Genomic DNA, 12,873 nt, shown 5'->3' on the forward strand with positions numbered 1-12,873 from the left:
CACAAATATATATCTGTAAAAAATATCTTCAAAGCTAATGTTTACATAACAAGTATGATTGGGTTTGGCAATACGGCACTCAAGTTTATTTTAGTAAGACTTTCAAACCAAGTAAAGTTAGTAAAGAACACATTTCTATTGTCTGCTAAGAAACTGTTGGGATTTAAAATGGGCCTGTTGTACAAATAACTTGTAAATGATTATTCCTCACTTTTGTCTTAACCAAAGAAATTCCAGTAATTGAGCAAAAACATTTATTTTTAACACTACATTTTATAAAACAGGGCACAGTGTCGGCACATGTATGTATGTCGATGGTCCGCCCCAACCGAACCAGGAGACACAGACGTCAGGGAGGCCAAGGTTGTCTCTGCAGCTCTCTGGGCACCACGCCTCACTCAGCTGTCCCCAATGATCCAAATGGCTATGGAGAAAAAAAAATGTAATAAAAGAATGAAACTTAAAAACTCCCAAACCTCATGTCATATTTACTAATCAGCTATGGCTGATTTGTTTGGATCACAGTGAGTTACACTAATTCTAATATATTTTTATTTCTATTACACATACATACTTTTTAACTGTTATTTTCACATGATTGTTATCAGGCTCTCTTGTTCTGTTTCTGATGATAACTCTGTGTCTTCCAGTAAGTTATCTTGTGCTTACTTCATCTGTATAATGTCTCTTTACTTTTGGTAAATTGTACTGAGTCCAGAATAAAGGCTAGCTGGCTGTACAAGATACAAACAAGTATTACGTTTTGGAAATATATGAAACACCGCCAGCATCTGTTAGAGCCTGTGGCGGGGTGCTGAGGGCCGGCTCCAGCCCAGGAATGAGCTCTCCACGCCGGCCGGGAGGGTTTGAAACACCGCCATCCTCTCCTCTGCTGGCTGTTCATTCTGTTATGGTTACCGGTGCTTGTGTTGCAATGTGAAACGCTTGGTCTCAGATTTTGTAAGAAAGATAATAAAATGTCCCCCCAAAATACGACTTAAATATATTTTCTCTTCTTCATGATACATTTAATGGCTGGTGCGACTCAGGAGTGATAGCGCTGAAAAAAACTACTGAAAACTTGCTCAAAGCAAAATGTATTCATTACGGAAATAAATTATAAACTTACCGATTTAAAACTTTTTTAATACAGGTACTTCTCACGAACAGGCGCAGAAAACCTCCACCTAAACTCCGTGTAAGGTTCAGGTCGATGGGTGTTCCAGTTAGCTCCGGTTGGGTTGAAGCTAGGTGGCTACATCCGTTAGCTCGGCTCCCACCTCCGCTTTAGCTTTGGGTTAGCCAGGGTTAGCTTCAGGTTAGCTCGTAGCTAGTTCGCCTGGGTGTCGTCACTCGAGCCCAACCTTACAGCCACACCCTCAGCGCCTCCTCTCTTCCCTTTTATGGAATTGTCTGGGCTGGACGGAACCTGTGACACGGCCAAAATGGCGGTGGTGGCCACCTCCCATTATAGACAACAAACGTGTTATTGAAGCCAATGGAATCCGTTTGTCCAGTATATGTACAGTCTATGGATGAAATGCATGTGCTGCAATCTTGTGGCCATTCTCTGACATTGCAGTTTTTAATTCCAAAATTTCTGCACAAATTGGGCATAAATCTGATCTTTATCAAATTCACAACAACAGACAATCACAGTCTTCTTAAACAAATACCGCACAAATAATTATTTGTTTACGTGTTTTAATTAAACACACCGTGTAAACATTCACAGTGCAGGTGCAAAAAATATGTGAACCTTGGATCCAGTAACTTGTTGAAGCATAGACGTAATGGGGGTGGGGGGGGCACCCCCCTACACACACACACACACACTTTTTCCAAAGTCAATTTTTGACCCCTGCACTTTTTACCATCCAAAAACAATATTACACTATATTAAATTGACACTGGTTGAGCTCAAGGACCTAGTGGAAAACAACAGTTTGTGTTGAAGCCTGTATCCCATTAGACCATACTGTAAAGATACCCCCCCCACACACACACACACACACACACACACACACACACACTTCTAAAGTGAAAATTACGTTGATTATAACGTTAATTAAACATTTCCTGTAGTTGCAAATCAGGGTTAGTTCTGGACTATTCCGGTTTAACTGTTTCAGTTCAGCAACATTCTTGGGATGTCTGGTGTGAATCGCTTTCTTGAGGTCATGCCACAGCATCTCAGTCCAGTTGAGGTCAGGAATCTGACTGGCCACTCTAGAAGGCATATTTTCTTGTTTACTTCTATGCTTTGGGTCATTGTGATGAGGTTCAGTTGGTGGTGAAGAAGAAGAGAGTTAGAGTCGATGTCTTCAAAACAGAGTGGGTGTCATGTAGAGGTGGGAAAAATGATCCATTCTAAGATGCATCGCGATTCAGCCGTGCATGATTCCGCATCGATGCAGCAACGTGACATAATGAGATTTTCTCCCTATGTCTATGTCGGGGGTCGGCAACCGCGGCTCTGGAGCCGCATGCGGCTCTTCCATCCATCTGATGCAGCTCTCTGTGCTTGTAAAATAATGAATGGATATTTAAATAAAATGCTTTATATTTTACTGAATTAATTTTACATCTGTATGCCAATTCTAAATAAAAAGATTGTCTGTGTAAACCTGAACAGGTCCAACCTGGTCTTACTGTGAGACCGGGTTGACGGGTCACGCTTGTGCGTAATCATATCGGCGCTTCCTGAGCTGACGAGGATGTGAGATTCTGGGACTCTCAGCTCCTGGATGTGTCGCCACATTGGAGACAGGAACAAGCACTATTCAGCCAAAGTTTCATAATCAGGGAACATTTTCTAAGTGACAAGTCTTGCTTCAGTCGGAGGAATCTTCCTGCATGCGCTCTGGTTCTGCGACGTGCTCCAAGCCCCTCTCCACATCTTCAGCTCGCTGTGCGCCGTACGTACGCGCTGACAGTGAGCTGCGCTGAGCTCCGTGTCCAGCTCAGATGTTCAGATGGGAATCTTTTCTTGAGCGATTTAGCTACATCTGCGCGAAACGAATTAAGTGTCAGTTCGTCTGCATGCGTCGGGGTAATTCTTTCTATTCTTTCTCCGTCAAAATAAACGGTCAAATACGGGAACTGTCCGGTCAACACAACACAAGCCCTGCTTTTAACTGTTCTGTTTTCTTGTGAAAATTGTTGCAAAGAGATAAAATTTAACTTGATTAACACCAGAGCCAGGCGCACTGCGCCGTTGTCTCCGTCACTGTAAATGAGGGAAAAACAAATTGATCGGATCCTTTTCTGACCTTCCCCACCTACAAAGTTTAATTACAACAATCAAACGTGACAGAGCCTGGATTTGTATTCTGAACAGTCTAAACCTGTTTTAAAAAGAAACGTATGACAAAAGTGGCACCTGCTCAGTAAAACCACCAACAGGGTGAAAAATATCAAAATACTGTAGGCAGAGATGGGCCACAACTTCTGGATCCACTTTATATAAATCGTTTTATTGATTCTCGTCTTATGAAAGATAACTTTGACGTACACGAGCGACCGGTACTGGCTGCTGTCACCTGTTGTGGGCAGCTCTCTGCTGTCTGAGGGTAGGCCCCGCCCACAACGCCGCGGCTGCTGCGGTGTTTTCTTTACTGTGGGAAACGGGTAATAATGGCTCTTTGATGGGAACAGGTTGCCGACCCCTGGTCTATGTCTATGCAGGACAATAAAGTTTTGAGGTTTTACAATTACTTCTGGGGGCAGAGTTGCAATGACATGCGCACTACGTTGCCCTAGCGCCAATTTAAAACAGAAATGGCGGACAGGATACAGGGCCAACATTACCAGTAATCAAAGATGTACCCGTTACATTTAAATCGGATAACTGGGCTAATTTCGGTTTTGGGATCCTGGATGTGAAAGAATCACTTAACACAGTATTTGTTTACTATTTTCAAGTTCAGTAATATTCTATCTTAAAGCTGCTCTACCGAAAACATTATTTCTTATATTATTTAAGTAATTATAGGCAGCACACTTTAAAAATTGTTGCTCACTATAGTGAATAGATGAATGTTCTGTTTTTCAGGGATTTCTAAATCAAAAAGAAATTGAAAACTATTCTACTGCTTTTATTAAGTAATGAAAATTTTTGTGTGAAGAATCGTGATGCATTTCAGACTCAAATCGAATCGTTAGGCAGATAATCGGAATCGGATCGAATCGTGAGGCAGGTAGAGATGCACACCACTATATGGATTCTTTTGAGCAGAGATGCAGAGAGCGGCAGGCAGACCGCTGATTATTCATGAACTCCAGCTGCATTCTGCACACGGCCACAGTAACATTTTCTAAGTTTCTAAGTGGCGTCACCAAAATATATATAATTAACACACAGTCATTCGTGTCCGTTCATTTTCTCTCTGGTAAGTTCTGTCTGGATTTGAGCATGAGGTGTGGATGCGCTCGTGCTGCAGCGCTCATCACTGGCTCAGCCGGGCAGCGCAGCGCACACTCCGCTTTTTTTGCGGTCAATAGATCAATTTGATCTGCTAGTTAAAAAGTTACTTGTGAGGTGAAAAAGAAGGAAGCAGGCAGGAGTTTTTCTGGAGGACTGGGAGATGCAGGAAGAACAGAGACAGACAGGACAAGAAGATAGGAAAATAAAAACCAAGAAAAAAAAACAAAATTCTTAAAAAATAAAATGTAGGTAGATTTCCCACTACACGTTTGTACCTGTATAAAGCAATAATCTATCAGCATGTAGGATTTATATAGTTGATACCAGGGGTGGACTGGGACCAAAATTTGGCCCTAACATTTTTACGAATTGTCTGCCCTCCCAATTGGGAGAGCGGTGGGGGTGGGGTTGTTGCCGCCCGCGGACTCGTCTCTACGTCGAATGTGAGATCTAGTATGGACTGGGACTGTTAAATTACAAGCAGTGCCAGACCGCTGCGACCAGGAGTCCTGACCTTCAAGATCAGCTCATTATCCATAGGCGGAGATCAGCGAGACATTAGCTACATGCTAACGCGGTAAAACAACTCCTACGTCATCGCTCTACCGCAATTTTCTCGCTAAAAACGCCTGGGAAAACTCTGTTAGCTTTGGTTTACCATGTAGCTAATGTTCTGCAGATCACCAGCTGTGGAGTAGTGTCGGCCCAAGCTGGGCAAGCAGCCCACTTGGCTAAGCGGCCCACCGGGACAGTGCCAGAATGCCAGATAGGGCAGTCCACCCGATTGATACAGTTCAGATCATCTTAGGTGTGTTCTTGCTGTGTATTAGTTCTTATTCCATGCTGTCGTTCTTTTTTGTAAAACACAGAAACAGTTTTGTTACCTGTTTTGTCACCACGTTTCGCCGACGGCTGCAGGCTTCCTCAGGCTGACGCTGATGGTGGCGCGTCACTTCCTTCTCCGTTTATCCGCGGGCAGCAGAGGACGTTGTTGCCCTCTGCTGCCCGCTCTCCCCTCTCCGACGATGCAGTCCCATGCGCGGTCCAACGTGTAAACTCCGTCGTCCCTGTTCATGGTCCCACATCCACGTCTCCTTATCTCGATTGCTTCTTTAATCCATCTCTTGTATTTTTGTTGTTCAATGGTTATGATCCTTGTGTTGTCCCAGTCCATTACATGGTTTTCTCTTATGCAGTGATCTGTTACGGCTGACTTCTTTATTGTGCTTTCTGCTTCTTCTTTTGCTGCTCTTGCGTGTCTTTGACTTGTTTCTCTCTCGCACTCCTTTCTATGTTATATTGTTCGTGTGTTGAGTGTGCGTCCGGTTTCTCCTATGTATGTTTTATTGCAGAGTTTGCATGGGATTTCGTAAATGACTCCACATTTAAGTCCAGCTGGTATCTTGTCTTTTGGGTGCACTAGTCTGTTTCTAGCGGTTGTGTATGGTTTTGTTGGTGTGTTTATGTTGTGTTTTTTCATTGTTGCTCTTATTTTTTCTGTTATGCCTCTGATGTATGGTAGGGTTATCACTGGTTTTGGTTCTTGTCTTTCTGGGTTTCTGGTTCTTGGCTTAGGTGGTTCTATTCTTTCTGTTTTTGTTTGCCGTTTTCCTTTGTTTATTGCCCATGTCGGGTATCCGCAGGTCTTTAAAGCGTGTTGTATGTGTATGTCCTCAAAAAAAAAAAAAAAAAAAAAAAAGAACGACAGCATGGAATTAGTTCAGATCATCTTCAAAACTCCGTCCAATGCCCAGGGACGTATCTAAGTATTTTGGGGGCCGAGGCAAAATAGACCCCTGCCAGGTATTTTAAGTTAAAGTGCAATCTGTTTTTATACTAGACTTTTTATACTTGCAATAAAGTCTAAAAGTGAAGAATTTATGTTATTTATTACTTGATTGTTCAAGCTACCTCACAGAAGTGATCTGTTGTTAAAAATTAAAATAAAAAGGTAATATAAAAAAACAAATAAGGAACATTCTGGAACTGTTTCTTCCTTTTCTTTCTTTTTTTTTATTTATCTAAAGCATCGGATCGGGACTCGGTATCGGCAGATTCTCAAAATCAAATGACTCGTACTCGAGGGCAAAATAACCTGATCGGGACATCCCTAATTATAACTATTCATAAAATTGTTCACCTGTTGTTCTTGTGAGACCGTTGTCAGATCTCTTTACTACTCGGCATCGCTTCTCCAAAGGTTTGTCATATTCAACAACAAAGTAGGATGTAGGTGTTCCTCTCTGAATTTTCACAATAAAATAAAAAATGCACAAATAAAGTTTGTGCTGGTTTTCAAGTTAAGTTTTTCAGCCACATCCTTTTGGGTTCCTCATCTCTGGAGAGGTGGTGAAAACCGTACTTACACTTGCAGCTGCACGCTCTGCCACTCTGGAGGTGCATGTTCTAAACATCACTCTTGTAGCTACAAATTTAATTTTCTCTGGTTGTTACTACAAGCGTGAACAGCCCAACATCTTCGCGAGCCACCTGAGTACATTTTTTGGGATGAGTATTTTTTAAATCCTCTTCAAATGTTCCAAAAATTAAAAATAAAAATAAAAACTGCTACTAGCAACCCAGACAGCAGCTAACTCCTGTCTGGATCCGGATCCAGACCGGAACATCCGCGTTTCAGTCACATCCGCTTTTTGACTCCTGTCCCAACGACTTCCGCTCCTGTTGGCTCTTTCTGATTAGCTTAGAGCAAGACGCTTGTCGTTATGGGTATTGTAGTACAAAATCATCTGTTGCACGTTCAATGTGCCTCCACGTGTTAGTTAGAAAACTACAATTCCCAGAATGCATTGGAATGAACAACGTTGACGTCTGCGTTTCCTGACTGAAACCCATTCGACCATTCGCCGTATGGTTTCAAGACGTCTAGTTCCAACCGGACGCAGTTTTTGCCGCATTTTGTTCTTCCGTACCCACGTTTTCAGACTTTTTAAGCGGTGAGTCACCTCGCTACTCTTCTTGGAGATGGCTGGAGAGATGTCTATGATTGGTAAGTTGAACAACAAACATGACAAGATGCTAGCACTAGCCGGTTTAGTTCGCACATCTGTCTCGTGATACATACGTGGTTTCGGTGCCGCAGGTTCGGTGATCCTGGCTCTGTTACTGGCCGGTTATTTGGGCCAGCAGTACTTACCTCCCCCTAAACCCAAAGTGATCGGCCTGGACTTGGGTACCACCTTCTGCTCCGTCGGTGTTTTCCACCCGGGCAGCGGGGAGGTGGAGGTGATTGTTGATAAGGAAGGGAGGAAGAGCATCCCCAGCGCGGTCACCTTCACCCACACCGCGGTGCTGGCCGGACAAGAGGCCGTGGAGCTGTCGGACAACAACCCGCAGAACACCATCTATGATGCCAAGAGGTTCATTGGAAAGCTGTTTGAGCCAGGTGTCCTGGAGCAGGAGAGCGCCAGGTACCCGTTCAAGGTGGGTCCTTCTGTGGCCTGTCAGGTTAATCGCTGTGAGAGTTGAATATTATTATATTTAACTGTTACCGTGATTGTGGCAGCCTATCGTTTTTGTTAGTCTCTTTTATTTGATGGGGTTGCTGTAGATTCAGTAACACATTAGGTCAGCTGACTGCCTGGATGGATGTTTTCCTCCCTGATGGATGAAAATGCTAGACTCAAATAGGAAGCATCATTTTACACCAGAGTCTTTAACCCCAGTGAGAATAATCAGGATCAGTGTTGGAGAAGCCTTAGCAATGGCCAGACCCTGGTCCAACAAGTTAACACGTATGACCTTTTTTTTGGACCAGGCAGTTAGTACTATTCTTACCTGAAGTCTCAGAATTTGAACAAAAATGTGCTTTTGTTTTCCATCTATTCGTTCCATCTGTTCCACTGCCTCTCTTCTGCCTCCAGGTGATAAACAACAATGGAAGTGCAGAGTTCGTGATCTCCACCAACCACACCTTCACCGTAAGCCCAGAGTTCATTGGCTCCAGGCTGCTGCTGAAGATGAAGAAGATGGCAGAGCAACAGTTGGGCGTGCTGATCCAGAAGGCCGTCATCTCTGTACCGGCAGAGTTTGATGAGAGACAGAGGAACTACACCGTTAGGGCTGCAAACCTAGCAGGTCGGGTTGGTTAAGAGTTTGAAATCCCGTGAGTGATCGTTTAAAGGTTTATCCACACACTGACTCTCTTGTTTATTCTCTTAGGTTTGGAGATCCTGCGTGTAATCAACGAGCCCACGGCTGCAGCCATGGCCTACGGCCTGCACAAGGTGGATGTGTATAATGTTCTGGTGGTGGACCTCGGCGGAGGAACGCTGGACGTGTCTTTGTTAAACAAACAGGGAGGCATGTTCCTCACCAGGGCGATGGCAGGTAAAAGTCTTCACATAATTTGTGAAAGTGTAAAATAATTTGAAGGTGGAACACAAAGAGTGTTCAAACAGGGAGCTGCTGATGGAGATTTATGGAATGAGTGTTTAAATATTTCAAACTCGTCACTAAGACTTTTTTCTGATGACCTTTAGGAAACAACAAGCTGGGAGGTCAGGACTTCAGCCAGAGGTTGCTCCAGTATTGCATGGAGCGGGTCAGACAGGAATTTGGTGTCACCCCCACCCTGAAGGAAGACATCCACCGTCTCCGACAGGCCGTGGAAGCTGCCAAACTCAACCTCACCCTCCGACCAAATGCCACCATCACGGTGCCTCTACGCCTCCAGGAACCACCCAAAGGCCCTTCTCCAGTCCTCCTCAGGGCCGTGGTCACTCGCCAGCTGTTTGAGGAGCTCAACGAGGATCTTTTCCAGAAGATTCTGGCTCCTGTGAAGACAGTGTTGGCTGAAGGCCACCTGGAGAAAGATGATGTGGATGAGATTGTTCTGGTGGGAGGGTCCACCAGGATACCACGGATCAGGGAGCTAATCAGTCTGTATTTTAGGAAGGAGCCCAACACGTCTGTGGATCCTGACCTGGCCGTGGTTACAGGCGTGGCTATCCAGGCCGGCATCATGGGCGGCTCCTGGCCGTTACAAGTGAGCGCCATCGAAATACCCAACAGGCATTTACGCAAGACAAACTTCAGCTGATCTAAATTTAAATAAATATGAAGACCTGAAGCATCAGGAAGTTGTAACAGTCACACGTTCATCACTCCTCTAACATCTGCTGATGGTGATGGAAACACACAATAGTAAATGTCTCTAAGCCTTTAATCTGCTGAACTCCTCTTCCTCTGGGCTGTGACAGCTGCTGGTGGCTGACTGTATGTTGAACAGTTATCTTGTGGCCATTTGCAGAAAGAAACAGTTCTGCTTTGCATTTAACGTGAAAAGTGCTTTTCTTGTGCACCAGTTAGAACAGGAAGAGCAGCTCACCAGAGACCAAGGGACGTCTGTCGTAGCAGATGGGTTAACTGTGGGAGCATCAGTTATTTATTTATGCTCGTTGGTAAGACACCTCTTCAGAACCCTGCGGGGCGGTGGTTCTGTCCAACGCTTACCTCCATCCACGTTTCCTCATTTACTTGAAGTCTCTGGGATGTTCAGAAACGTCCATTTAAATGTGTGAATAACACAAAGTTAGTTCTTTAGTATCGTGTTTAAAAAAACAGTCATTAATCTTGGAGATTTGCTCTTTTTGCACTTTGAGGTTACTCACTTTTACCAACTCACTTCCTGTGCGTCTCAGAGCTTTATGTAAAGGTCAGTGACGTGTGTGTGTGTGTGTGTGTGTGTGTGTGTGTGTGTGTGTGTGTGTGTGTGTGTGTGTGTGTGTGTGTGTGTGTGTGTGTGTGTGTGTGTGTGTGTGTGTGTTAGGAGGACCAAAGTGTTGCTCTTCATCAGTGCCTTGTTTGATTGACATTAAGAACAAATTCTGCTATAATGAAGAATGTTTAAAAAACATTTTCCTTCCAACCTGCTTCTGTCCTGACGAGCAGCAGGCTGGTTGTTGGACGTCTGACGTTTCAGCATCTGAACCTGAAGCTCCAGACCTGGTGGTGCAGCTGGCGCCAACATTCCTTCTGTCATCGTCTCGGCCTGGTTTTGCCAAATGTTCCGTGAAAATAAACTTGAATGTGTATAAACAGAGATGTTGATATATTATAACCTAATATATTACTAAGGTAATACTTCATACTTGGATCTATTTTTGTATTTAAGTCTCAGAATCTGTGTCAGGAATATGGCAAAAAACCTTTTTATCTGCCTTTTAATGTATTAAAATTTCATTTCACATCTTCTGTTCTCTATTTGATTTATGGGGAAATGACCTTAAATGGGTGTAAAGCATGGATGGATGGGTTGTAAAGCTATCATAAACATCTCCACCAAGTGGTTCACATGGAGTCCCATCATTAAACTTTACATTTGATGCAGCGTGCCGGAGTTCAGAGGTCAGGGTGGAGCTGTAGCCCCTCCACTGGTACCTACAGAGGAAACTGCAGGTTGGTGTCAGTCAGCTGTTTTGTTCCAGCAATACAGAGAAGATGAGACTGGTTGGTTTGTGATGAGAACAGCTGCAGAATAATAATTAGACTTAAGCTTTAAAAAAATAACATCCGCAAAGTTATTGTGTTTCCATCCAGTTGACCTAAATAACACAGGTGCTGGTCATAAAATTAGAATATCATGAAAAAGTTGATTTATTTCAATTATTTCATTCAAAAAGTGAAACTTGTATATTGGATTCATTCATTACACACAGACTGATATATTCTAATTGTTAAATAATTTTAATTTCAATGATTATACCTTAAAGATAATGAACATCCCAATTTCAGTATCTCAGAATATTTCAATATTGTGAAAAGATTTAAGTTTTCTTGTCCGGGGATCGGACCGCCAAGGCTCCTGCCTTGGTCTGCCACCCGATCCACACTGCACCGGACCCTTCATGTTCCTCCTGCGGGTAGTGGGTCCACAGTTGGATGAGCCCATGTATCCGGTTTGGGCTGGGCCCCATGGGCGAAAGCCCAGCCCTCAGGCGCTCGCTCACGGGCCCCAACCCCAGGCCTGGCTCCAGGGTGGGACCCCGGTAACCCTCCGGGCCGGGTACTCCGACTCTTTGAATTTACTTCCATGAAAGATCTCAGACTGAGGAGGAGCAATGTGGTTTTCGTCCTGGCCGTGGAACTGTGGACCAGCTCTATACCCTTGCAAGGGTGATGGAGGGGGCATGGGAGTTTGCCCAACCAATCCACATGTGTTTTGTGGATTTGGAGAAGGCTTATGGCCGTGTCCCCAGGGGCACCCTGTGGGGGACGCTCCAGGAGTATGGGGTGGGTGGCTTTCTGTTAAGGGCCATTCAGTCCCTTTACCAGAGGAGCGTGAGTTTTGTCTGCATAGCCGGTACAAAGTCGGACCTGTTCCCGGTGAGGGTTGGACTCCGCCAGGGCTGCCCTTTGTCACCGGTTCTGTTCATTACCTTTATAGACAGAATTTCTAGGCGCAGCCGTGGTGTGGAGTGTGTCGAGTTTGGTGGCAGGAGAATCTCGTCTCTGCTTTTTGCGGATGATGTGGTCCTCCTAGCTTTATCCAGCTCTGACCTTCAGCTCTTGCTGGGTAGGTTCACGGCCGAGTGTGAAGCGGCTGGGATGAGGATCAGCACCTCCAAATCTGAGACCATGGTTCTCGACCGGAAAAGGGTGGCTTGCCAACTCCGGGTCGGGGGAGAAGTCCTACCTCAAGTGGAGGAGTTTAAGCATCTCAGGGTCTTGTTCACGAGTGAGGGTAGGAGGGCTCGGGAGATCGACAGGCGGATTGGTTCAGCGTCTGCAGTGATGCGGACGCTGAGCCGATCTGTCATGGTGAAGAGGGAGCTGAGCCAGAAAGCCAGGCTCTCGATTTACCGGTCGATCTACGTCCCAATCCTCACCTATGGTCATGAGCTTTGGGTAATGACCGAAAGAACGCGATCGCGGATACAAGCGGCCGAAAAGAGTTTCCTCCGTAGGGTGGCCGGGCTCAGCCTTAGAGATAGGATGAGGAGCTCAGACATTCGGGAGGGACTCGGAGTAGAACCGCTGCTCCTCCGGATCGAAAGGAACCAGTTGAGGTGGTTTGGGCATCTGGTCAGGATGCCTCCTGGACACCTCCCCGGGGAGGTGTTTCGGGCACGTCCTGCCGGCAGGAGGCCCCCAGGTCGACCCAGGACATGTTGGAGAGGTTACATCTCCAATCTGGTCCGGGAACGCCTTGGGGTCCTGCCGGAGGAGCTGGTGGAGGTGGCCGGGGAGAGGACGTCTGGAGCTTCCTAGTTGGGATGCTGCCCCCGCGACCTGGACCCGGATAAGCGGAGGAAGACGACGACGACGACGGAAAGATTCAAAATTGAAGACTCCTGGTGCCACACGCTAATCAGCTAATTAACTCCACCATGGCATTTTCTTTCACTTGTCAGTTTCTGCGTCCCCACCTCCTGCTCGCCGTCTGGTTAGTTCTCGTTTTCTTAATGAGAGCACAGATAGCAATTTTT

At 45.2% G+C, this 12,873-nt stretch overlaps 1 protein-coding gene and 1 long non-coding RNA gene across 2 annotated transcripts; one reads left to right on the forward strand and one right to left on the reverse strand.

Moving 5' to 3' along the window:
• Positions 1–240: 240 nt before the first annotated feature.
• On the reverse strand, positions 241–7,117 carry LOC139062482 (uncharacterized). The gene is made up of 2 exons (XR_011516020.1): positions 1,130–7,117; positions 241–424 (listed from the first exon to the last, which is right to left on the reverse strand). It is a non-coding gene; the product is annotated as an uncharacterized lncRNA (long non-coding RNA).
• Positions 7,118–7,280: 163 nt separating this feature from the next.
• Positions 7,281–10,634, forward strand: hspa13 (heat shock protein 70 family, member 13). Its single transcript, XM_015942395.3, has 5 exons — positions 7,281–7,433; positions 7,527–7,867; positions 8,308–8,521; positions 8,606–8,773; positions 8,926–10,634. Exons 1-5 carry the CDS (start codon positions 7,409–7,411, stop codon positions 9,483–9,485), a joined length of 1,308 nt encoding a protein of 435 aa, XP_015797881.3. The 5' UTR covers positions 7,281–7,408; the 3' UTR covers positions 9,486–10,634.
• The last annotated feature ends 2,239 nt before the right edge of the window (positions 10,635–12,873 follow it).

Source organism: Nothobranchius furzeri, chromosome 13 (genome assembly GCF_043380555.1).
Source record: "Nothobranchius furzeri strain GRZ-AD chromosome 13, NfurGRZ-RIMD1, whole genome shotgun sequence".
In the NCBI taxonomy this organism is placed as follows: Eukaryota; Metazoa; Chordata; class Actinopteri; order Cyprinodontiformes; family Nothobranchiidae; genus Nothobranchius; species Nothobranchius furzeri.